General features: G+C 36.8%; 1 protein-coding gene across 1 annotated transcript; it reads left to right on the plus strand.

The window, feature by feature from the left end:
- The first annotated feature begins 18042 nt into the window (after positions 1-18042).
- LOC131044545 (zinc transporter 11-like) lies at positions 18043-19631 on the plus strand. Its single transcript, XM_057977898.1, has 3 exons — positions 18043-18486; positions 18993-19110; positions 19228-19631. The coding sequence occupies exons 1-3, from the start codon at positions 18043-18045 to the stop codon at positions 19629-19631; spliced, it is 966 nt and encodes a 321-aa protein (XP_057833881.1).
- Positions 19632-24215: the final 4584 nt, after the last annotated feature.

Consider the following 24215-nt stretch of genomic DNA (forward strand, 5'->3'; position numbering starts at 1 on the left):
CTTAGGTATGTATGCCTGCACAGTGAGGGATCAGGCACAGTTCGGGCCATTATTATCATATGATCAGGCAGTTACACAGCTGGCAGAGATGATACCCCTACCCTGGGATATGTGGCCAGAGATTGAGGATGGAGGTATGGATGCAGAGTATACAGCTTACTGGGCAGAGCATCCATTCCCACTGTTGACAGATCCAGGAGAGCTACTGGATGGAGATGGAGGAGGAGATGACGATGATGATGGTGGGGGTGATGGGGGTAGAGGCTGACGGCGGCGGAGGGGAGTAGTTGGGGAGAGGAAGGTGGCACCTCGGAGGGAGGGTGGACAGGAGGGACAGGCTCAGGTGGTGAGGGGTCGCGGTGGAGTGCCCCTACAGGTACCAGCAGCACAGGGTTCTAGGGCACAGGGACAGAGACAGGGACAGGTACAGGGACAGGTGCAGGTGCCTAGGCATGCATAGAGATAGGTACAGGGACCTAGACATGTACCGAGACAGGTACAGGGACAAGTACAGGAGCAGGCACCCACAGAGGGAGAGCCACAGGCAGAGGCAGAGGGTGGGGATCCAGAGGAGGATGAGCTGATTGAGCTCAGGGAGATCTGCCAAGGCCAGGAAGACAAGATCCAAGAGTTGGAGAGGGAGAGGGATCAGGCGATTCAGCACTACACTGAGGCTGAGACGGCGCTGAGGGCAGGGAGGCAAGCGGCGGAGGACACAGGAGCAGGCTACGCATATGTGCTGCGAGCCAGAGAGGAGATTGCCTACTGGAGGGACCTATATTATTGTGTCGTGCCAGTAGATCAGCGGGTGAGGAGCTTTCATAGACCATCGCGGACAGCGACGGCTACGGGAGGGAGCCGGAGGAGACAGGCATCGAGTGGTGGGGTCATGGGTCCTCCACCACCACCAGATAGGCAGGGTGATCCTGGAGTGGGTCCTTCTAGGGCTCAGATTTCGTCGAGGCCAGGCGACTCTGAGGGAGGGAGTTCATCATAGCCATAGAGGGCTCCCTTGTATCAGTATTTGTACCATTTTTTTGTATTGTAGACACCTGCGGGTGATTGTAGCCATATGATTCTTTTGAAATCATTGTATCGTGACACATTTTGATTATATATATGAGAGATGATTCATTTTTTTTGCGGTAGCTATATGCATGTGTACCTATGTGATGAGATGTTCTTAGAATGTATGCTTATGATATGGATGCAAATATGTATATGATGTAATGCAATTTTTTTTTCTTTTATGTTTTATATGCGTATGCATGATGCAAATGTGAATGTATGTAATGCAGATGAATATGATAATGCAAATGTAAATTATGCTAACAGGTGTTGTGTGTAGGATGTGATGCAATTGTGATATCTATATGTATGTATGAGATGCTTATATGTGGTAATGCAGGTGCAACTACATGAAATGCAAATGTTTTTGGTGTGTCATTATACTCAGTCATGTGATAGCGGGCTACACGGACTCGAGAAGGATGATGGAAGTCAATCAAGAAAGGGGGGATGAAAGACAGAAGATATGAAACTGAAAGAGCTTCTTGTGCGTTATCATCATTGAGCTTTATTATGGCAAGTAGGTTATGACAATCGAGGCATATGTTCGACCTAGAAAGTCATTGTACCTGTTTGCATGGAGATAAGACAGTCACAAACAAGGAATGCCCCAGTTCATACTAGACTCACAGTGTCCTCATATCCTTGGACAAGTCATAGCATTACTAAGAGACAATCCACAGACAGCAAATGCAAATAGGTGACGATACCCCATCCTCGCCTTTCTAGTCAAAGACATCCCAGAGATAGAATCTCTAGTCAAAGACATCCCAGAAAAGCTAAAAAACATGTCACTAAGAAGATAAAATCAAAAGAAAACCAAGACTCGACACCAACATCCACGGTAGTCCTCAAGTTTAGTGTCTCTTGTCACTTGTATAAGTCATGTTTGATTGTGGTCACAATGTTCACTTTCACAGAAAGGATAGATAGCACTGAACCATAATGTTGTCTGAGTCTGTTGAAAGATTTCATTTTGTTGAAGCCCATTGTTGCTGTTGTCTCATCTGAAACTGACTGAATCCATGAAACTGATACTTTATTGCGGAGAAGATGAAACTTTATTGCGGATCTGTGATGCAGATGTTGCTTTACTGCGGATTGTGCGCGAATAGACTGAAGAAAGCTGGAAGAAACTGTACTCCTCGAAACATGTGATGTTCTCAGTTCCACACCCATCACTAGACGTAGGATTTGCCTTAGCCACAGATAGGGTCTGATTTATTATGGATGGAAAGGGAGGTGAAAAGGGAGGTTTATTATGAATGGCTAACCAATCTTGGGTAGATCAATAACAAGCCATGATGGGAATGGGTAAGTTTATTATGAATGAATTGGTTGTGAGTGTGTGCAAAGTGAAGTGATGAAAGTGAATCCTGAAGGAGGGAGGAGCAATGTCTCTACGCATGGTGCTGGGAACCCAGTTTTCACCATGGTACTTGCCCAGGGCGCCACCGAAGTGGTTTTCACCGTTGGATGAAATTATTTCTCTTTACTTTTTTCAATTTTTCAATGTTTTTTGTGTCACAAGGCGCCTGTTTGCCAGGTTTTCACCAAGTAAAGACTTTTTTGTTTTTATAATTTTTTTTGTATTTTTGAATTTTTTTGATTTTTTTTTGTATTTTTGAATTAGGATATTCCGAAGAACTATGTGTAAAATCTGTGAAGATGCATGTTGTTGATAGGATCCTCCAAAGGTTCACCTTCTGTAGTAGAGAGCTGATATGCCCCAGATCCATATACCGCTGTGATTATGTAAGGACCAAGCCAGTTTGGTTCAAACTTGCCCTTCTTATCTCTGTCTTGCTGATTCTTGGGGTTTTCTCTGAGGACTAAGTCACCTACCTCAAATGTGCGAGGCTTGACCTTTTGATTGTAGTTGCGACTCATTCGTTGTTGGTAAGCCTTGAGATGATTAAAAGCAATTTGTCTCTGTTCATCCAACAGTTCTAGTTCTTGTAAGCGAGAGACCCTGTAGTCTTCATCAGTGATGATGTTGTGCAAAGAGACCCGTAAAGAGGGTAACTTGACCTCAATAGGCAAGATGGCTTCAGTGCCGTAGACAAGTGAATATGGTGTAGCTCCTGTAGGTGTGCGGAGACTTGTGCGGTAGGCCCAAAGTGCAGGATTGAGTTGAATATGCCAGTTACGGCCAGCGTCGTCGACTGTCTTTTTGAGGATTTTAAGAATTGTTTTATTAGATGCCTCAGCTTGGCCATTACCTTGGGGGTAATATGGTGTGGAGAAACGATGGGAAATATGGAAGCGGTCACAGAGTTCACGAACATCCTGATTTTTGAAGGGACGCCCGTTATCAGTAATAATGGACATAGGAATACCATATCGGCAAATGATATAGTTAAGGATGAAGGTAGCAATTTGTTTCCCAGTGACTTGTGTGAGAGGCACGGCTTCAATCCACTTTGTGAAATACTTTGTGGCTGTGATAATGAATTTATGACCATTGGACGAAGGAGGGTGAATCTTGCCTATGAGATCGAGTCCCCACTGACAAAAGGCCTAAGGAGATGCAAGTGGTTGTAGTTCTTGTGCTGGCGCATGTATGAGGTCTCCATGAATTTGACATTGCTTACATTTCTTGACAAACTGATATGAGTCTTTTTCCATATTGGGCCAGTAATATCCAGTCCTAATGAGTTTCTTGGCCAAGGTAGGACCACTAGCATGCGGACCACATATCCCTTCATGCACTTCACGTAACGCAATCTGAGCTTCGTCACTTTCTAAACATCTAAGAAGAGTGCCATCTAGACCTCGTCGGTATAGGATATCAGCTAAAATGACATATCGAGAGGATTGGCGAATGAAAGTGCGGTGTTGGTTGTTTGATAGATCAGGAGGTAGGGTATTGTCGCGAAGGTATGTGAAGATGGAGCCATATAACTGGGATTCAGGACCAACAACACATATCATTTCAGTAGGAGTGATCTCATATGAAGGAACCAACAGGTTGTCTACCAGAAACTCATAGCAGGTTTCATTTTGAGGCAGGTCAATTAGTGAAGCGATTGTAGCCATGGCATCTGCAGCACGATTCTGCTCTCTTGGTATCTGCTCAAAATCTATCTTTATGAAATGTTGTTTCAAATCATCTACCAGTTGCTTGTAAGGCATTAATTTTTCATCTTTTGTTTGGTAATCATCAGTTGCTTGACAGATGACAAGTTGAGAATCCCCGAAAACACAAAGTTCTTGGATCTTCCATTGAACTCCAATTCGTAATCCATTTGTTAATGCCTCATATTCCGCTATATTGTTGGTGCAAGGAAATGATAAGCGGTATGATTTTGGTATAGAATCGCCTTGCGGAGTTATAAAGATAATACTAGCTCCTGCCCCATGCTGTGTGTATGAGCCATCGAAGTACAGTTGCCATGGCTTTGCACGTGACATTGTTAAAATGAATTCATCTGGAAATTCTGAATTTAAAGGAACATCATCTATCATGGGAGCATCTGCTAATTGATCTGCGATGGCTTGTCCTTTTATTGCTTTTCTGTCCACATACTCGATGTCGAATTCACTCAATATCATTACCCATTTGGCCAGCCGCCCAGTAAGTGTAGCTTTATTGAGAAGATATTTTAATGGATCAATTCTTGCAATCAACTTAGTCTTGTGAGTGAGCATATAATGTCATAATTTCTATGAAGCAAAGACCACAGCGAGACATGCACGCTCGATTGGTGTGTAGTTTAGCTCATATCCCACCAATGTGCGACTGATATAGTATACTGCTTTTTCCTTGCCATCAGCAATTTGTTGCGCTAAGAGTGCCCCCAGTGCTGTTGGAGTAGCTGAAATGTATAGTAACAGTGGTTGATCTGGAACTAGTGGCATCAGAACTGGTGGATTTAGGAGATAGTCTTTGAGCGTCTAGAAAGCCTGTTGACAATTATCATCCCATTTGAATTTGATGTTTTTATGTAGCAAGTGTTGAAAAGGGTTGCACTTATCCGCCAGTTGTGCTATGAATCTTCGTATAAACTGGAGTCTCCCTTGTAAGGATCGAAGTTGACTGATATTTCTGGGTGGCGGCATGTCCAAGATAGCCTTGACTTTTGCTAGATCGGCTTCGATTCCTCTTTTGGACACAATGAATCCTAGGAGCTTCCCGGAGGTTAGTCCAAAGACACATTTCTTAGGGTTTAATCTTACTTTGTACTTTTCCAACCGATCAAAGGCAACTGAAAGTATGTCCAAATGTGTATTTCTGTCTATTGATTTGACCAAGAGATCGTCAACATAATCTTCCACAGTTACATGCATGAGATCATGAAAAATAGTAGTCATTGCTCTTTGATATGTAGCTCCTGTATTTTTCAGCCCAAAGGGCATGACATTCCAACAGAAAGTTCCCCACGGACAAGTGAATGATGTTTTATGTTGATCCTCAGGTGCAATTCTTATCTGATTATAGCCAGAGAATCCATCCATTAATGATAGCATTTCATGACCTGCTGTGAGATCAACAATCAAGTCAATGTTTGGTAATGGGAAGTCATCCTTTGGACAAGCTTTGTTGATGTCTTTGAAATCTGTACATATTCTGATGCTGCGGTCTGGTTTACTAACAGGTACTAAATTGGAGATCCATTCGGGATAATCAATTGGGCGTATGAATCCGACATCCAATAATTTCTCAAGCTCTGCTTTGACTAGTAATGCCACTTGTGGATGCATTTTCCTTAATTTCTGTTTCACTGGTTTTGCCCCCGGTTTGACTGTCAAATGATGCATTACCAAATCCGGATCCAGTCCAGGCATATCAGCGTATGACCATGCAAAGTTGATTTGTCGTTCTTTGAAGAAGCTTATGAATTTTGATCTTTCGGACTCTGTTAATGATTGAGCCAGGAATATGTTATGTGGAACCTCTTCTGTACCAATGTTTGTTTTGATAGTCTCCTCTACCAACATGGATGATATTTCCTCATATGATGCTGGGAGAATGTCGAGTCTTCCATCTTCGGGTGCCTCAGAGAGGTTTTCACCCTCAGATACGTCCTTTCTTTTTACTTTTTTGGGGTCAGATAGCGCCACAGTGTGGTTTTCGCCATAAGACCCTTGATTTGTTCTTATTTTCACATTTTTGCGACTGGAAGGTCCGACACCCTCACCAAAATATGCTATGTTGTTGAGTTCTATGATGTATCCTGCTTTGTGGTCTCCAGGGGGAAGATCATCTCGTATGCCAAGATAGTCAATAATAGCTTCGTCATTCTGAAATGTGTCAAATTGTGCTGGTCCTTCATAATCCCAGTCAATGAGTTGGTGGTGAACAAGGGGAAGGCCTTTAATGTTTTCAGAGTTTGCAGGGCTAAGAGTGAAGATATGGTTATATTCGGGTATATCGAGGCAATCATCGAGGTCATCGATGGCACTCTCCTCGTCAGTTTCGATCATGAACGAGTCCAAATTATCATTACTAGTAGCGCATTCCGGAACAGGTGTTCTCATCCTATGTGATTTCAACCTAGAACCTCGAGACAAGGACTATGTAGACTCCTTATGGGTTGCTTCTTGACCAACTCTGAATTTGTTATAAAACTCCTCCTCTTCTGTGGGTTCACCTGGCTCTCTGAATGTCTCGGTGAGCTCGTAGTCACTGGAGGATTTGTCTGAACCCCATTCCCATTCGTTGGAATCTGTGGAATAGCAATCTTCTTGTTGAATTTTGGCAATTTTGATTCGTGATGCCTCTTCTATCCTTTTAGTGTGGATCTTGGAAGTCAGAAAACCAAGTCCCTTTGAGCGTTCTCTTTTTACAGTCAATTCAGGTTGTAGGGGTTCCATGACACCTTCTTTGCGTAACCCAAGAGGGCTTTTTCCATCATACCCGAATTTTTGTAGAATCTTGAAGCCTTTGCCATATTTCTCACAAGGTATATTGATCTGATCATGTGTGTCATCTTCAATGTCTTTATAGAGCATTTTGTATAAATCTTCCTCTTCCAGTTCGCCCCATCTTTGAAAGGTAGTAGGATCCCATTTGAGCATCATGATGAAGGTTTGCTTGTTAGGATGTGGCCTTCCAAATTCTTTTGGAGAGCTCATGACTTGTCGTAAATACATGGTTTGATTTAAAGTGTATTCTCCCATGCCTTTGTCCTGAAATTTGCCTTTAAGTTCACCTTGTTTTGATGTCGAAGGTTTTAATGACTCAGGGTCAATGTATGCCGAAGAAGGAACAGCTTCACGATTACTGGGAATGATGATCTCCATATGTGATCTCAAGTTATTGCAATATATGAACGGATTTGGATCACCGTTGACTGTTACCTCGACTCCATTATGAGGAAACTTAATGCATTGATGATATGTTGATGGGACTACCCTCATTTCATGAATCCAAGGACATCCTAGCAATATGTTGTATGTGAGATCTAGATCTAGGACTTGACAAACCACATCCTTTGTGACTGGCCGAATTCTTAGAGGTAAGGTGACTATGCCTTTGGACGAGCGCTCTTCATCATCATAGGCCTTGATGGTGATTTGATTTGTAGAATTCACAGCTTTATCGGAATATCCCAATTGTTTAATGGTGCTCAATGTACAAATGTTTAGACCTGCTCCTCCATCTATCAGGACTCGCTTTATTCAACGTTTGTGTATAAAGGCTTCAACGTGTAAAGGTGCATTATGTGGCTGACTTACGGAGGCGTCATCGGCTTCTGTGAACGTAAGGGAATGTGGAATGGAAAGGTATCCCACCATGGCTTGAAACTGGTCCACGTTCAGATCAGTAGGGATGGCAATGTCTCTCAAGATTTTGTCAAGAATAGCCTTATGAGCAGGGGATATGCGTAAGAGCTCAAGGATGGAGATGAGCGCGGGTGTCTTCCCTAACTGTTCTACAAGGTCATACTTAGGTTTGGTTGATGAAGAAGCAGTTTTTTTAGTGGACGCACCTGGCAACGTAATCTTACCTCGACGAGTTGTAACATGACATTCAGAGGTAGGTTCGGAAGAAGATCCAACACCTCTTAGAACAATCTTGGGTCTCTGAGGAGGATTCTTAGGATTTTTGTTCTTGATGGTAATAGTAGAGATATGATTATCCATTGAGATGTGATTGATAGTTGAGTCATAGTTGTAAGGTGCTCTAGTATAGTTGGCCTAATCATCTGTGACTTGGGCTTTTCCTTTGTCATGCTTTGGGAATGGTTCCTTAAACATCTCATGTTCTTGATTAGACGAATGTCCCTCAATCTCAATGTCACCTCTATCAATGAGATCTTGCACGATATTCTTCAGTCGATGGCAATTTCCTGTCTTATGACCCTTGCTCTTATGAAACTCACAATACTCATATCATTCCACCAATTTGGTTTGACCTTTGGTTCATATGGAGGAAAATCTGGAACTGTGATCACTTTGTTTGCCACTAGCTTTTTGAAGACTGATTCAAGTGGTTCTCCCAATGGAGTGTACTTCCTTCGTGATCTGGAAGTTGTTTGAGTATTCACTTGATTGTTTGTAGAACTTGATCCTGAAAAGATGAACTTGGGTCTCACTGTATTGGCATCAACAACACCATCATTGACTGTGTTCTTGTTTTTATTCCAAAATCTTGGCTTGTCTTTTCCTTTAAAGTCATCTTTGTTTTCCTTGAATAGCTTGATGACTCCTTGTTCAATTGGGACCTTTTCTGTTGCTAAGCCCTTTTCAATAACATCCTTGAAGGTGGACAAACAAGCTTTCCTTAGATCATAGCCAATATCCTTGTTAACGTTTTGAGTGAACATTTCTACCATTTGTTTTTGGGGAATTTCACAAGAGCATCTGCTAGCTAGATTTCTCCATCTTTGTAAAAATGACGCAAAAGATTCTCCTTCCTTTTGCTTAGTATTGCATAGAGTAGTGACTGAGATATCTGTTTCTTTGTTGTAGGAGAAATGTTGAATAAATGCCTCTGCTAAGTCACCCCATGACTTAATACCGGGAGGTAATTGAGAAAACCATTCCATAGCTTGATCGCCTAAGCTCTGCGGGAACAACCTCATCAAATATGTTTCTTCTGCCGCTACCTCTATGCAAGCTGTGAAAAATTGTCGTATGTGTGCCTTGGGGTCTCCTTTTCCTCTATACTTGTCAAATTTTGGTGTCACAAAGTGTGCCAGAAATGGAGGCATTGGAATGCTCTTATCAAATGGATAAGGACATATGTCTCTCATAGTGTATGTTGGTTTTGGTGTACTCATGTCCTCCATTTTCTTTTGTAAATCTCTGATTTGTTGCTCCAAATTATTCTTAGGTGGCGATCGATTTCTTGTAGCATACCCCATGTTTGGGACACCAATTTGAGGAGGAGCTTGTTGCATGTATGGATGATATTGATCATAGACATGTTCATATGGAGGAGGTCTATATTGATGCGGCATATATGGAGCACTTGGTATAGCTTCATGTTGAGGAACCCCATATCTATTTTGTGCATATATACCATATTCAATAGGCATTTCATTTTCCATTGTGTTGCCCCCAAATTTGACATGAGGTTTCCTTATGTCCAAATTTTGAGGATGCCTTTGAGTATCCACTTGTTTTGATTGATCCATAGCTGGAGCATGTGATTGAGCATATCTATCTACATAAGGCTTCCATAATGGTCTTCGAAGGTAAGTATCATATGTTTGACCATGTGTATGTGGGACCTCTGGTTTTTGAAGCAAAGCTAATGGTGATTCAGGTACCATATGCGGTCCTCTATTTCCTCCACTATTGGGTCTCCTTTGATCCATATTGGAGTGAGTTTGTTGCGAGCGTCGGTTTTCCATAAGTTGAGACATGTCAAAGTCATGAGGTATTTTAGCTCCACTTTGTGCCATCATGTGTAAGAAGTATTGTCTATCCCTCTTCATTATCTCTTCAACCAATCTATTGAAATGAGGATTCATTATGGATTCTTCTACATCTGCTGATTGTATTGAAAAGTTGTCCACATTGTCATTGTGTGTAGCCTTGTTGTTTGTAGTGTCTACGTTTTCCACATTTGGAATGTGTCTATAAACATCCATGTTAGGCAGTGTAGTGTGCTCAGGATTGAAAAATAAATCATTGTCATACTCATAAGAACTCATGTTGGTGGACTCTTGAGCTTCTTTAGCTTTTCTCCTAGATTTTTGAAGACGGGTTTCAACCATGAACTAGGTGTTTGACCAAGATGTGAGAGACTAGATGAAAAATGGAAAGAGTATGGAAGACCAAGAGTTGTATGGAGCGTAAATGAATCTGAAGTTTACTTGCAATGTCCAAAGTGTAAGACCAAGTATGTAAGTAGTAGAGTAGGTGTGACTTCCAAAGAGAGGATAGTTTCTCTTGATGAGGTAAGTTGACCTTGACTCTAAGTAAAACCAAATGAGACCCAAAGGTAAGAAACCTTGATGAGGGACCACTTAGCAAAGTGTTGTTGTATGTAGTGTGTTGACAAAGTATGATGAGGACAAGCAAGTGACCTTTTGACTCAAGTTTAGACAAGTATGAATGTAAAATGAGATGTGAAGCAATGATGGACTGTATGAGACCCAAGGACAGGTTGAATGCTAGATGAAACCTGAAGAAACAACCTAGGAAGCTCAAGTATTCCGAAACTGATTTCTCTTGTTTGTTGGACTCTGAAATTTTTTTGCAATTTTAAACACAGACGCGACTGTATCCTTCACAGACGCGGTTTCCTGACACAGACGCTACTCTGTTAAACACAGACGCGATTCTGAGATTTTCCTGTTTATGTTTGCTGGACTATAAAGATTTTTGCAATTCTGGACATAGACACGACTGTATACTTCACAGACACGATTCACAGACACAGACGTGTCTCTGTTTGACACAGACGCTGCTAAAAACACAGATGCTATTCTGCCCTTCACAGACGCGGTTAAAACAGACACAGACGCGTTTCTGTAAACTTTGTGCAATTTTTCCAATATGTGAAGTCATTTTTGTTGTGACCAAATCTGACTGTTTGACTACTTTTCATGACAAGAGGACACAATGTTGATGAGGACTTAATGTTTACAAGTGTTTAGACTCCAAAATGACTCCAAGAAAAGTGTGTTGTATGATATAAAATGTTTTGCATACACTTGAAAACACAAAAGACACAATGTTTTGCTATTTGGTCTTGAATGTTTTGAATGTTTAACATAAGTCAAGCACAATTCTTATGGCTGGCCAAGACAATAGTTGTTGATCCCACATGGGGTTTTACCCCCGAGGCTACGCTATTCAGAGCAGATACTTAGATGCTTGACCTCACTGGCTCCACCCTCGGCACTCACTTCTCGGGTCAGCCAAGCATCAGTCCCCATGAAAACTCCCCATGGCAAACTTTGTATCTCTACTAAGAACCGTATGTGTGTGGGCCACTACCAGAGGTCCGACCTCCTGCCCCAACAACTAGAAGGATTTGGGCCTCTAAAACAAAAAAGTGCTAGTAAGGGCATCCGCTCGTGTGGCCATACATGCGGCACTTTCAGCTCTGTAAATACAGAAGGCTCCCAGCCGGTAGGGGTTACGCCCTACAAATGATCAAATAAATTTGATCAAACGGGTTTATGGGGAGACATAGTGTCGGTATGAACTAATCAGCACACGTTATTCATAGTTTTCACCATGAATACATTTGATTATAGTGGTTCGGATGAGGTGGGTTTTCCTCGCTACCACTTGGGTCGTCCTCTTCTCACTAGTAGTCCTAATGACCACACGGGAAGACAGGCCCTCTAAAGATTAAACAAAAAGAGCCTATTGCTCAAGACACAAAAGACAATGATTCAATTTTAGTGCACCAATGGAAGTGTTTGCTAATCTATGAAAACAAGGCACATAACAAAATTTCAAAACCCTAGCCAAGGACCTGCAACAAAATTTGTTAGTAGTTTGGGTTGTTTCAAATGATCACCCCTTCCTGCAAGCACACAAGTTAGGTGAATTTTAAAAAAACCCAAAAGACTTTGTGAAAGAGGGGCCTTCAACAAAAATGTTTTTGCTTCCAAAACATGCTGCACAAACTTGGTTAGCTAGATCTGCAAGGGTTAGTCCAAAAATAAATCAGATCTGAAACCCTAAATATGAAATCCGAAAACCGAATCAATGAAAATTTGAAAATTTCGAAACAGTAAAAACACAGACGCTGCTTTACCAGACACAGACGCGTCTGTATTACACAGACGCGGTTCTGTGATGCACAGACGCGCTCAGAACACACAGACACCCTTCCAGGACACAGACACGGAAAGAAATAACGCAGACGCGCTTATGGAACACAGACGCCCCTATCTGAAACCTGCAAAATAAAACTTGTCGAAAACACAGACACGCTTCTCGATTTCACAGATGCTCCTGAAAATCAGAGACACAATCCGAAAGTTCGCAGACGCGAAAAAAACCTAAAATGTCGTCGAAAAAAATGTCCGATCTGCAACTTCAAAAATGCAAAATCTGCAACAGAAAGGTTAAATGCAAAGGGACAAGAGTCCCACCGGGCATGCCAAAATGTGTATGGTGAAAATGGATAACAATAATAACAATATTGAAAGTCTAAATGAATCCAACCACTAAACCCTAGCCTAACAATCAACAAAGATCCACCATAACATATGAAGATTACCTAAGACAATGCAAATCACATGAAATCACAAAGATTATACCATCACATGTCCAATAGGGTTTTGATCTCCATTCTTCCTATCTCCATTGATCTTGCTTGATATATTTGCTCTCAGATTTTATATGCACAAGAGCTCAACAAAGAACGGAATGTGGTTACAAGTAGGATCGTAGTGTAGTCAATTGATCAAATAGGTAGGCCTTGATAATGAAGAAAGCATCTTCTTAAATAGAAGACACAATATGAAATGGAGGGCTAAGATTGAGAGGTGTAAAAAGAGAGGTCGGCTAGGATTAGAGGGTAGGTAAAAGAAATACCAAAATAATGAAAGAGGTAGGTAGTGTAGGAATTAAGAGATGAATGACATGTGTCATGTGTAGAAAAAGCTAATGAATTAATTAAATAAATAAAGATTTATTTAATTAATAGAAGAAGTAGGATAATTAAATAAATAAAATATTTATTTAATTTAGGAAAAGGATAATTTAAATAAATAAATGTATTTATTTAAATGAGAAATAAGGCTAGAAGAGGATAAATGAATTAATTAAATAAATAAAGATTTATTTAATTAATAGAAGAATTAGGCTTAGATAATTAAATAAATAAAATATTTATTTAATTAGACTGGACAATTTTAGGTATCTACAGGCACCGTTGGGAAGGTTTTTCAAATTACTACCACTTTGAGAAGCTCTAGAAACTTCAGCTCACCTTGTTTCTGGTTTAATTTTTATTTGGTTTGCAGTTGTCTAGATTGCCTGTGTAACAGAATGGGTGGTGACAATATATAGGCATGAACCCATGACCTATGATAAGTGGCAGAAGAATAAGGAGGTCTGGGAGGAAATCTCTGACGGTGGTATGGTTCCTTATCTAGAGAGATTACATGGTAACTCTCCCCTAGTTACTAAAAGCTTTGTCGAATGGTGGAAGAAGGGTGTGTTAGCTATTTATGGGGTGGAATTCTGTGTTGACAAAACCTTGGTTGCCACTGTTACTGTTCTTGCCACTAAGGGCAAGAAATTTTATAGAGAGGTAGTCTACTGAGGAAGTCATCGTTGCTATTTTTGACAAGGAAAAGGAACAACGAAGGGTGACTAAAATGGTGGATGGTGGCCACAACAGGAAATACCTGATTCTCTCTAGGCTGACATGGCGGAACTCATCATGAGGTATATCACTCTTGATGGAAGATTTGCTAGTATTTTCTCATATCATTTTACAATTTTACACCATTTTAGGCATGGTAAAATTATCTCCATCCCATTCTACTTGGTTTCATCCTTGGAAAATAATTTAGCCAAACATGCTGAGAACTAGGATAATCTAGTGCTTCATGAGGGGCTTATCATGTTAATCATGGAGTATTGCAAATATAATGAAGTGAAACCTTCCCCAATGGATAAAACCCACATTTATTCCTCTAACCATGAGGTCCAGTTTGTTTCTAAATGGAGATGGATGAGGAGGATAGTGGCAATGCCCTTGATTGGCGTGATATTAAGGATTCGATGGACCCCAAGTATAGACCGAAGAAAGAAGGGGAGCCTATGGTGACCCCTGGAACCAACAATAGTAGGAAAATCAATCCTCCAATGAGGGCAACAAGCAAGTTTAACTCCAACAGAATGAAAATGCAAGACCTGGAGCCACCCATCAGGAATAAAAACAAAATTGACCAAGTTGAGTGGGTCCAAAGACAATTGCCATGAGATTATGTTAGACATCCCCATCAATGTGGATAACGAGGAACAAGGGACCATGAATAAAGAAAATGAAGGTGGTCAAAAGGGGGAGAAGGTGCTGGAAAACCTGATTTTGGAGGTCACTAGGGGCGAGGAGAGATGTTGGAGGTGGGTTGGTAAGGAAATTGGAACCTTGAAAGATGGGATTAAGGATTTTATTGATACTTTCATGGATTCCCCTGGGCCTAGTAAAACTGAGAAGCTCATGAGATTGACTTAGAATTTGTCTCATGAAGTCGACACTATGAAGATCAACCACGAGAATAGAATTGATAAGCTGGAAGAGTATGTGGTTGACATCAAAGACAACCTGAATATATGGTGGAAATTAGTAGGGAGACGATGAGTAACAGCACTAAGGGTTTGAAAAAAATCAATGACATGATTGCAGACTATATAACCAAACCCATAGCCAGTGATCCTCCCTTGGGAGAAAAACAAAAAAGAATTCTTTGGAGGGTGGCGAGAGTGTTGTTGGAGGGAAGACTATCTTGGGTCCCTGTACTAGGACCAGGAGCCGGATCCAAGACTAGGGTATCTCCAGATTCATCATGGAGGATCTGAAGAAAATCAACAAGATGATTATTCAGAAGAATTCTGAACTGGTGTACTCTCTCAATTGAGTGCTTTTTCTTGTTTTATGGGGATTTTTGTGTCTTTTTTTGCTTTGGGTCTATCTGGGGTTTGTCCCCTGTTTCACTTTTGTTTAATGTTTGTTTGGCTGCTGGCCTTAGTGTGTAAAAATTTGGGTTTCGGGTCCCTGTAAACCCTATTTATCTTTATCAAAAACAAAGGAAAGTATTGGTCACTACATGGCACTTGTTTCCCGTTTTATGGTTCTTTTCAAAATTGTGGTGTTTACATCACATGATAAAGTACCCTGTAGTGGAAAAGTTTGGAGTATTATAAAAGTGAACTGATATAACATTTCATATGGGGGATTTTTATTAAGCATCTAGTTTAGATTTCCTTCATCTAATAAAGGTTTTTTAATAAGAAATCTTAGTATATAATAATTGCAAATTGATTTGAGCTTTGTAACCATTTTTCTGACTACCAGTCGAAAGAGCTCATGTGCTTTTGGTTATTTGGCATCATGTTAATTGGAAAGTATCTACGTGATTATTTCATTTAAGTAACATCTTTATCATAATCATCATCTTTTCTACAAATGATCAACTTCTTTATTCAGGATTGGATGATTATTGATTAAACCCACTCTAATTGACCAAAGTATATTAAATATCAAATTACAATTTTGAGTATTTGAAAGTGTCATGTTGGTGTTTGAAGGTGGCATGATGGTACTTGTTCAGTGGTTTCTATGAGATCTTGATCTTTATCCTATCATAGTGTAGATTCTTCTATAGTTCTTCATCGACAATATTCAATCAGAACTAGTGTAGGAAAAACATTGTACAATATTCAATCATTTTTCTCATTTATTTTTAATTTTATCTATAGAGCATGGAGATTGCAATGTATTGGACTAAATCAGAGCATGGGATGACATAGGATGAATATGACAACTATAAATGAACTTGTTGGGATTAATATTTCCTACATCCTTCTCTTTTCTCTATTGTGGTGATCTATGGACTTTTTGAATTGTTATGATTATCTACAATAATTTTTTGAACTACATCTCAATTTCGTTAGTGTTGATATAAATTAATCTCTTGCAATCTCAATCTTTCAACCTTCTCAACCTTACTCTCATATTGCTTTGAAGGGTGGATAGAGGTATTTTATTAGTTTAAGAATTTGTACAAGTATACAAAGAAATAAATGAATAAACAAATGAAGGACATTATTATAATTATTTTTTCAAATATATTATCATTATATCTATCTAATTGTCTAATTCCAATTGGATAAGGTTGTGAGGCACCCAAATTCAACATTATAGTTGCTACTTCAATTTCTTAGGGAAAATTATTCAATTTCAATTCAATTCAAGCTATTTTTAAAATAATATAGCTCAAAATATGTTTTATCTTCATAAAAAATATAATTTATTTTTATGTTAGATTAGTTCATAACAGACACTTAGAAATAAATTACCTAAATTCTTAATTCTTCAACATTCTAGTTGTAATTAAGAAAAATGAATTAGTTTTTTTTAATATTCTCATACCTTGGTTAAGGTTGTGTTTACATGATAGAAAATGAGGTTGAATTATTTTTAGCCAACAATAGTAACCACTAGAAGTAATCCAAGCATATATATAGGAGTGATATGACAATCTACCTAGGGACAAGTTTGAGGAATGAATCACAACCATGCATTTTGAAGGTAATATTGCTATTTATTTGAGTATTAAAATCCCCAAGCATATGATCAAAATTTGGGAGGACTATAAATAGAGTAAAAAGTACTTACTGTGATGTAGATGATGGTAATAAAGGGGGATATATATATACTAACAATGGTAACTATCTAGAGATATTTTTATAAGAATATATGTACGTAAAATGAAAGTATAATATGAGTAGGAAAATTTTTAAAATGTTATTTGGAGAAGAGTGTTTTAATTTACAATATAATATAATCTTAGTGATGGTTCAAAAGATTATATACTTTTTTGTCAACATAATTACTGAATAATATAATTATATTTATGTTTTTCTTTGTGTTATTTAGTGATGTAGATGGATAAGTATTTAAAAAAAAAAAATTGTGGAATCTATGACAATTATGTTTTCTTATAAAATTTGCCTCTACTTCTATAGATGTGGATGATGAATAAGCCTAGATTCCTTATGGGGGCTATTTTTATAGTCTCTATATACTTGACCCTATTTTAGACATTCTATAATGAAGGATTTGTAAAATTATTGATGTTTCTAAGATAATGACAAGAACAAAATTAGTTGACCAAAGAATCTATTCATAGTGGTATAATAAAACTTATATAATAATTCTTAGAAAATACAATAACAAACAAGAATTTCTTGTGCTCTTTCAAAAGATCTACTTTTATGTTAAGACAATTTATTTTTCAAATGAAAATTATAAATGTAATTAAATTGCTCTCAAACATAGCACATATTGATTTGACAAGGTAAGCATGCTAATAAAATTTTAATATATAAATGACATCCACAAAAATTAAACATTACATATTATATGATATTTAATTTATATATTATTAAAAAAAAATTAATTGAAAACTAGAGAAATAATATAATTTTCAAATTTTAAAACTATATGTATAATTTAAATAAGAATAATCATTATGAAATAAAAAAATTATAAATAAATAAACCTATTAATCGTATATTTTTAAATTATGTATATTTCATATCACTTTCTATGTAGTTAAATAGTAGATTCTAAAAAATTTATTATGAATTGAATTGCTAGTTTCACATACTTCACATCAAAATCGTTTTAGGTTACGTTATACCACCGGCAAGCTGCTCTCCACCTCTCTCCAGGTCAACTAAATTAATTAAAAACAAGGATCACAAACAGTCAGATCCGGGTTTATAGTAGTGAGGGAGGATTACACCTGTACTACAAATGTTAATCAACCTCTCTAAATATTTTTGCTATTGCTTAGCAAACTAGAATTCCCTGAAGTCATGGCTGCAACAAGGGCGATCACTTGTCTTGTTATTTTCCTTGTGGGCTCACTAAATCCTCCGCTTGAAGCCCATGGAGGAGGCACTGGATCAGCCAATGATCACACCAACCCCAACTTAAGATCAAAATCCTTAATTGTAGTGAAAATCTGCTGTCTCATCATAGTTTTCACTGCCACATTCGCCGGAGGGATATCTCCGTATTTTTTCAGATGGAATGAAGTGTTTGTTTCTCTGGGTACTCAATTCGCAGGTGGGGTATTCTTGGGGACCGCTTTAATGCATTTTTTGAGAGATTCCGCAAAAACATTCACAGATTTGACGGATAATGAGTATCCCTTAGCCTTCATGCTTAGTACTGCCGGATATTTGCTTACTATGCTGGGAGACCTGGTTGTCACTTGGGTCAACGCCAAACAAGAAAAGAGGAAAGAAATTATCCCTGTGCAGAAAAAAATAGGTAAACTGTTCAGAAAAAAATCTCATCATCTATCTATCAAAATCTACTGTTCATTTTGTAATCGTTGCTGCCCTGAGAATACATATAATATGATTCCATGTTGTAATTACCAGATGGTCATTCATCCCCTGCGCAAAATAGAGACACGACATCCATCTCTCTGGTCAGTGGAACATGAAATGCCAATGATAAATTTAGGTTTTCAATGAACATGTTAATCGTTGCAGTTTTCTTTTGTTTTCATTCGTTTTTATTGTCAAATTGTCTCTGGCATATTGTGAAATTGAATGGTTGTCAATGAGTTCAGCGCAAGACACTTCATCCCCAAAATAAAAATAAGGCTAGATCATGTCTAGGATAACTTTGATGCCGAGAACTTTTGAGGTGATCGACCCTTTAGAAAACACTAAATGTATTGCGAATGTTTTGCTCACAATATAGTATTTTTAGCTGTCTAATTATTTGAAGTAGAACAATTCATACATGGCAGGAGGCGAATACGAAGAAAACATCGTTGGATAGTTCAGCTTCTGTGCGTGACAGTTTATTGCTGATATTGGCACTTTGCTTTCATTCTTTCTTCGAAGGAATCGCCATTGGAGTTGCAGGCAAATTCTTTTCTCCATTTGTATTTTTTTCTAGATACTAGCAAAAGAAAAAACATTTTGTTTTTAATTTCTCCTGCCCTTTTCTGTCTATCATCTAAGAAGCGATTCGCTGCACAGAAACGAAGGCGGAAGCATGGAAAACGTTGTGGACAGTGTCTTTGCACAAGATATTCGCAGCAATTGCAATGGGCGTAGCGCTGTTGCAGATAATTCCAAATAGGCCACTTTTATCAACTGCAACGTATGCCTTTGCGTTCGCCATATCCACCCCAATTGGCGTTGTAGTGGGCATTCTAATCGATGCCACAACGGAGGGACGCTTGGCCGATTGGTTTTATGCAATTTCAATGGGATTAGCCTGTGGAATCTTCATTTATGTGGCCATAAACCATCTCCTGAAGCGAGGGACGACACATCATAATTCTCAAGACAATGAGATTCCATTGGATAAGCCATTTTACAGTTTTATGGCTGTTGTTCTTGGTTCTGGATTGATTTCAGTGGTAATGATTTGGGATTAGAGATGATTTAAATGATAGTCTTGTGTTTCTTCGTTCTGGTGTAATATATGTGTGCCATTCTGTTGAATATGTGTAAATGTGTTCAATGCCATAGAGCTGATAAAATGTTCATTAGGGAGCCCCTTAGTACGCTTGGAGTCTTCAATGGCTTACCAATTCTCCTTTTAAAGGCAAAAGAATGTAAACTATGTAATTACCTTCAAAAATTTCCCAAGTTCTACTCCCAGCTGCTATAATTCTACAGACGATTGTTTAAATGACTTTTTGGATTCAATCCTACAATTTCATCTCTATTTACTATGGGAACTACATATTTGCCTGCGGTTTCACCAACTTTTACTTCGTGTAACAAAATGTTTAGTCTTTTTATATTTTAAGCAATTTTTAAAAAACTATAGCATTAGTATTTAACATATTTCCTGTAACGCACGTAAAAATCAAACTAAATTAAATTCATTGAGCCTATTTAATGTCAAGATGTACCCTACAATTGCAGTAAGGGGCATTATCAAACTCTGTATCTTTTATCTTAAATTTGACTCTTGTTTATGTGTCAAATTTCAAATATAAAAAATTAAATGCAAATAAATAATTTTTAAAATTAAAATTATAAAAATAATTATTGGTAATTTTTTAAAAAAATTTATTAAATATCACATACCAAAAGGTAATAATGATATAGTGTATCGGTAAAAATCATGGTGTTGTGGTTTTGGCCACCTTGATTTAAACTCTTACAAGAATATTGTTGCTAAAAAAAATTCATACAAAATATTTATATAATCTTTCTTCTATAAGAAATAAATAAAATAGTTTCCTCTTGATATCTCTCTTGCATTTTCTTAGAGGCGTGATTTAAGATATTTATACCAGTTAAATTGAAAATAAATTTTAAAAAAAGTCAATAATGCTATTTTAAATGAAAACTAAATCAAATTGAATTAAAAGATGTATTTATTTCTTAAATGATTTAAAATAACTTAAAAAGTACTTATTCCTAATTAATTTAACAATTGTATCTTACTTAGAATCAATTTAAATTAAACTCAACATGGTTATTGAAAAATAATCCAAATTAACTTTGCAAAACATATGTTTTAGAACTCATTTGACATAGAATGATTTTCTTTTAAATTTTATTTATTCATTACAATTAAAAACATAATTTTTTTAAGGTTTTTTTTAGTTGTCTATAAAGAGTTTATTAAATAATAAGATTGTTTTATTTGATATTATAAGACATGATATTTACATTGTATAAAAGATTAAATCAAAATTGTGTACATATAATAAAATAAATAAATTGCACTCTTAATCATAGAATATATAAAATTAAAATTAAAATTATAAATATGAAAACAACATAATTATTGACTAAAAATATAATTTAAAAATTCATTTATACTGTTTGTAATCATCCTTACTATCTCTCATATTTTAAATAAAAAAATTAAAAATAGTATATCTATCTTAAGATAGGGAGGAATATAAGTAAATTAATCATATTAATTCAATATTACACTTGAAAGGTTATTATATTATTATGTTGTAATTAATATCAAATTATTATTATATCATGATATTGTAATTAATATTAAATTTTGAAAATATGATTATATTATTATGTTTTAATATATTATTATTTTTATACTACCAAATTATTATTATTATTATATTTTTATTTGATATTCCTTCTTATCTTTATTCTTGAGAAATATAAGTGGACTTTATGTAGGGACACATTCAATCCCTCATTATTAATAATATTCCATTGAGATAATTGCTAAGTTAAATAATTGAATCATGGTGATAGACAAATCGATTGTTCAATTAAACTCAAAGTTCTATTTAAGACATAAAAGTGAAGATATAATTAGCATTAAATAACTAAAAACTAGTTAATTGGGTGTATGGGAGGAAAAAAAAATTAAAATTAAATTACAAAAATAATAAATAATTTTTTCTTTTTTTTTTCATGTATTTTAAGTGTCACAAAAATGTCAAATTAAATGTGTATTGATGAATGCTTTGGGATCCATAAGTGAATATAATAGACATTCAAGGTAACAAAAAATAATATATACCTTATCCAAACATTAGATATAATAATAATCCTTCTACCCAACTATACATAAAAAATTATTTCTCTTTAATAAATTTTCTATTTTAAAAAAATCAATTAAATAAAAAATTATTTTAAACCTCAATAATTATTAGTCTATATATAAAACACTATAAACATATTTGTATACTATACTTAACTTATTAAATATATTTAGAGCAACTCATCTCTAAGATGAAAATAAATTCAAATGCACCTTGATGGTTTATGTTGATCAATAAATTCAAATGCACCTTAAAATAACATAAAATATTCTCATAAATTAATTGTACTAAATAACTTTAAATAATTTATGATTTTAATATGATATTTTCTAATTATATATTATATATTTCTAAGTATTTATACTATATTCTTAAGTTTAATAAAGATAAACACTTGTGACATTCTTAATCTTAATAGAAATATTATTTAATACACCAACCCTTCTTAACTAGAATGAGGATATGCCCCTAAATAGTTAGGCTTATAAATAAGGAAGAGAACACTTTCATATCATCATATCATATCTAATTAGTTCTATCATAGAATTATAGGAATATGCTATATGTAACTCGTTATTAAAAATAATCTTTTCAACCAATCACATCTTTAAAAAAATCATAATAAATCTTTTTTTTCACCAAAGTTCTAATTAGATTAAACTAGGAGAGGCCCAAACCATTACATAAATATTGAAGAAAAGAAACCCAAGGTTTCACAAGGAGTGAGAACCCTAAAGTAGAGTGATAGCTACCAAAACATAACAAAACCAAGTAGACACCCACAACCAAACATAATAAAAGTGGAAGACAAGACTAGACTAGACTAGAGTAGACTAGAATAAACAAAATATAAAAAAATCAACAAACACAACCCCACAAAAGGCATGAACTGATGGCCTACCTAGTGGGGGGGCTTCTCAATTTACCAATCCTTGCCCATCACTTTCACTTTGTCATACAAGGAGAGCCTCTTATTTGAAACTTTACCTGAGGAAATAGGAGGGGACTCTAGGGTAGCTTTCACCCTAGACACTAACAAATCCAAATTAGTAGTAGGGGTAGAATCCAAATGACATTTATGTCTTGCCTACCACCTGTTGATTTCTTCCTAAATGTCATGTAGAGATGCAAAATTATTCTTGGAATTTTCATTTTCTTGTGTCATCATTTCCTCCATTTTCCTCCTTAGGGATCCTAGTTGTCCAATAGAACCTTAATTTCCTATATTGTGTCCTTTTCATCCTCCTTCCAATCCACCTTATCACATAACCCCTTAAATTCTTCTTCCATTCCTTCCCACTTTTTAAGATTTTCTACTAAATAGTTTGCCGCCACCCAAACCCTTTGATCCTTATCATTTGTTACCCAACTTGATGCTCCTAAATCCACTTCAATGAGGGCCTCAATCCTATTAATTTCTATTTTTGCATATTTAGTTGCCCAAGAAGCCAATGGATTAAAGTTTCCTTTTTGTTGTATCCATAACAAATCTCATTAAACTTATTAGTTAAGGCAGGTAAGTCCCATTTCATTAGAGAGTTTGTAGGTGAGATGAGAGGGGAGTCAAATGAGGGGGTATAAAGGGTGGCAACATTAATAACAGGGTTGTTTGGGGTCCACTCAAACCTACTGGACCATGAAGAAGTATAGTCCTCAAAAAAATTATCCTCTACCTCTAGCTCTTTGACAATGCATTCAATAATGGAGTTATCCAAGGGTTCTTGGTTTTAGCTGACCTACTAGGGTTAGCCAAGGTTGGAGTCCCTTTGGTTTAAGAGTTGATATGGCATATTTACTACCTAGGTTATCTGATAGCTTATAAAACAAAGTGGGAATAGAGAAATTGCTAACCAGCCCACAAGTGGAGGTCAAATTCAGGTGGAAATTATATAGACATAGAATAAGCCCCTAATGCAGGGGAAGGACATTTTTAGTTTTAGCAACAACCATAGGGTGGGAGATAGATGAAAAAATACAATAGGGGGAATTCATTTTCACACCATACGTCAAATGGTTGAACATGAGGAAAAGATAATAATGGAACCATTCAAATATTTCACCCAAAGTGATGAACTTCATAATGAGTGTCACAACCTGCAAACCCTAGGCAATCATGAAAGGAAACTTTCAGTCATACATATGACAATTTTCACATAACCTAATTGATATTTTAATCAAATAAACACATAGAATCCACATGCAAAGACTAGACAAAATACCCATCAAAGATGACACAAGATATACCCTAGGAAAACTATCATGTGGGAATCAAAAGCATCTATTACTTTGTATCATTAACATTGAACCATTACAAATACAATCATAAAATATTTTGAAACCCTAGCCATGAACAAGAAATCTATGTGAAAAGGAATGTAATGACACATCTCATGCCATTCTTCCAACCTCTGCAAATGCTAAACCTAGCTACCCTAAACAACTACCCTTTTAGTTGCTTTTATAGACATAAGCTCCCAA

This window comes from Cryptomeria japonica, chromosome 9 (assembly GCF_030272615.1).
Source record: "Cryptomeria japonica chromosome 9, Sugi_1.0, whole genome shotgun sequence".
Classification (NCBI taxonomy): domain Eukaryota; kingdom Viridiplantae; phylum Streptophyta; class Pinopsida; order Cupressales; family Cupressaceae; genus Cryptomeria; species Cryptomeria japonica.

What these genes read in the sequence shown, in the direction of transcription:
- LOC131044545 (XM_057977898.1), top strand. Translation starts at nt 18,043, where the DNA reads ATGGCTGCAACAAGGGCGATCACTTGTCTTGTTATTTTCCTTGTGGGC. An exon ending in AGAGGAAAGAAATTATCCCT is followed by an intron (nt 18,487 to 18,992) that starts GTGCAGAAAAAA and finishes CATACATGGCAG; the next exon opens with GAGGCGAATACGAAGAAAAC. An exon ending in AATCGCCATTGGAGTTGCAG is followed by an intron (nt 19,111 to 19,227) that starts GCAAATTCTTTT and finishes TTCGCTGCACAG; the next exon opens with AAACGAAGGCGGAAGCATGG.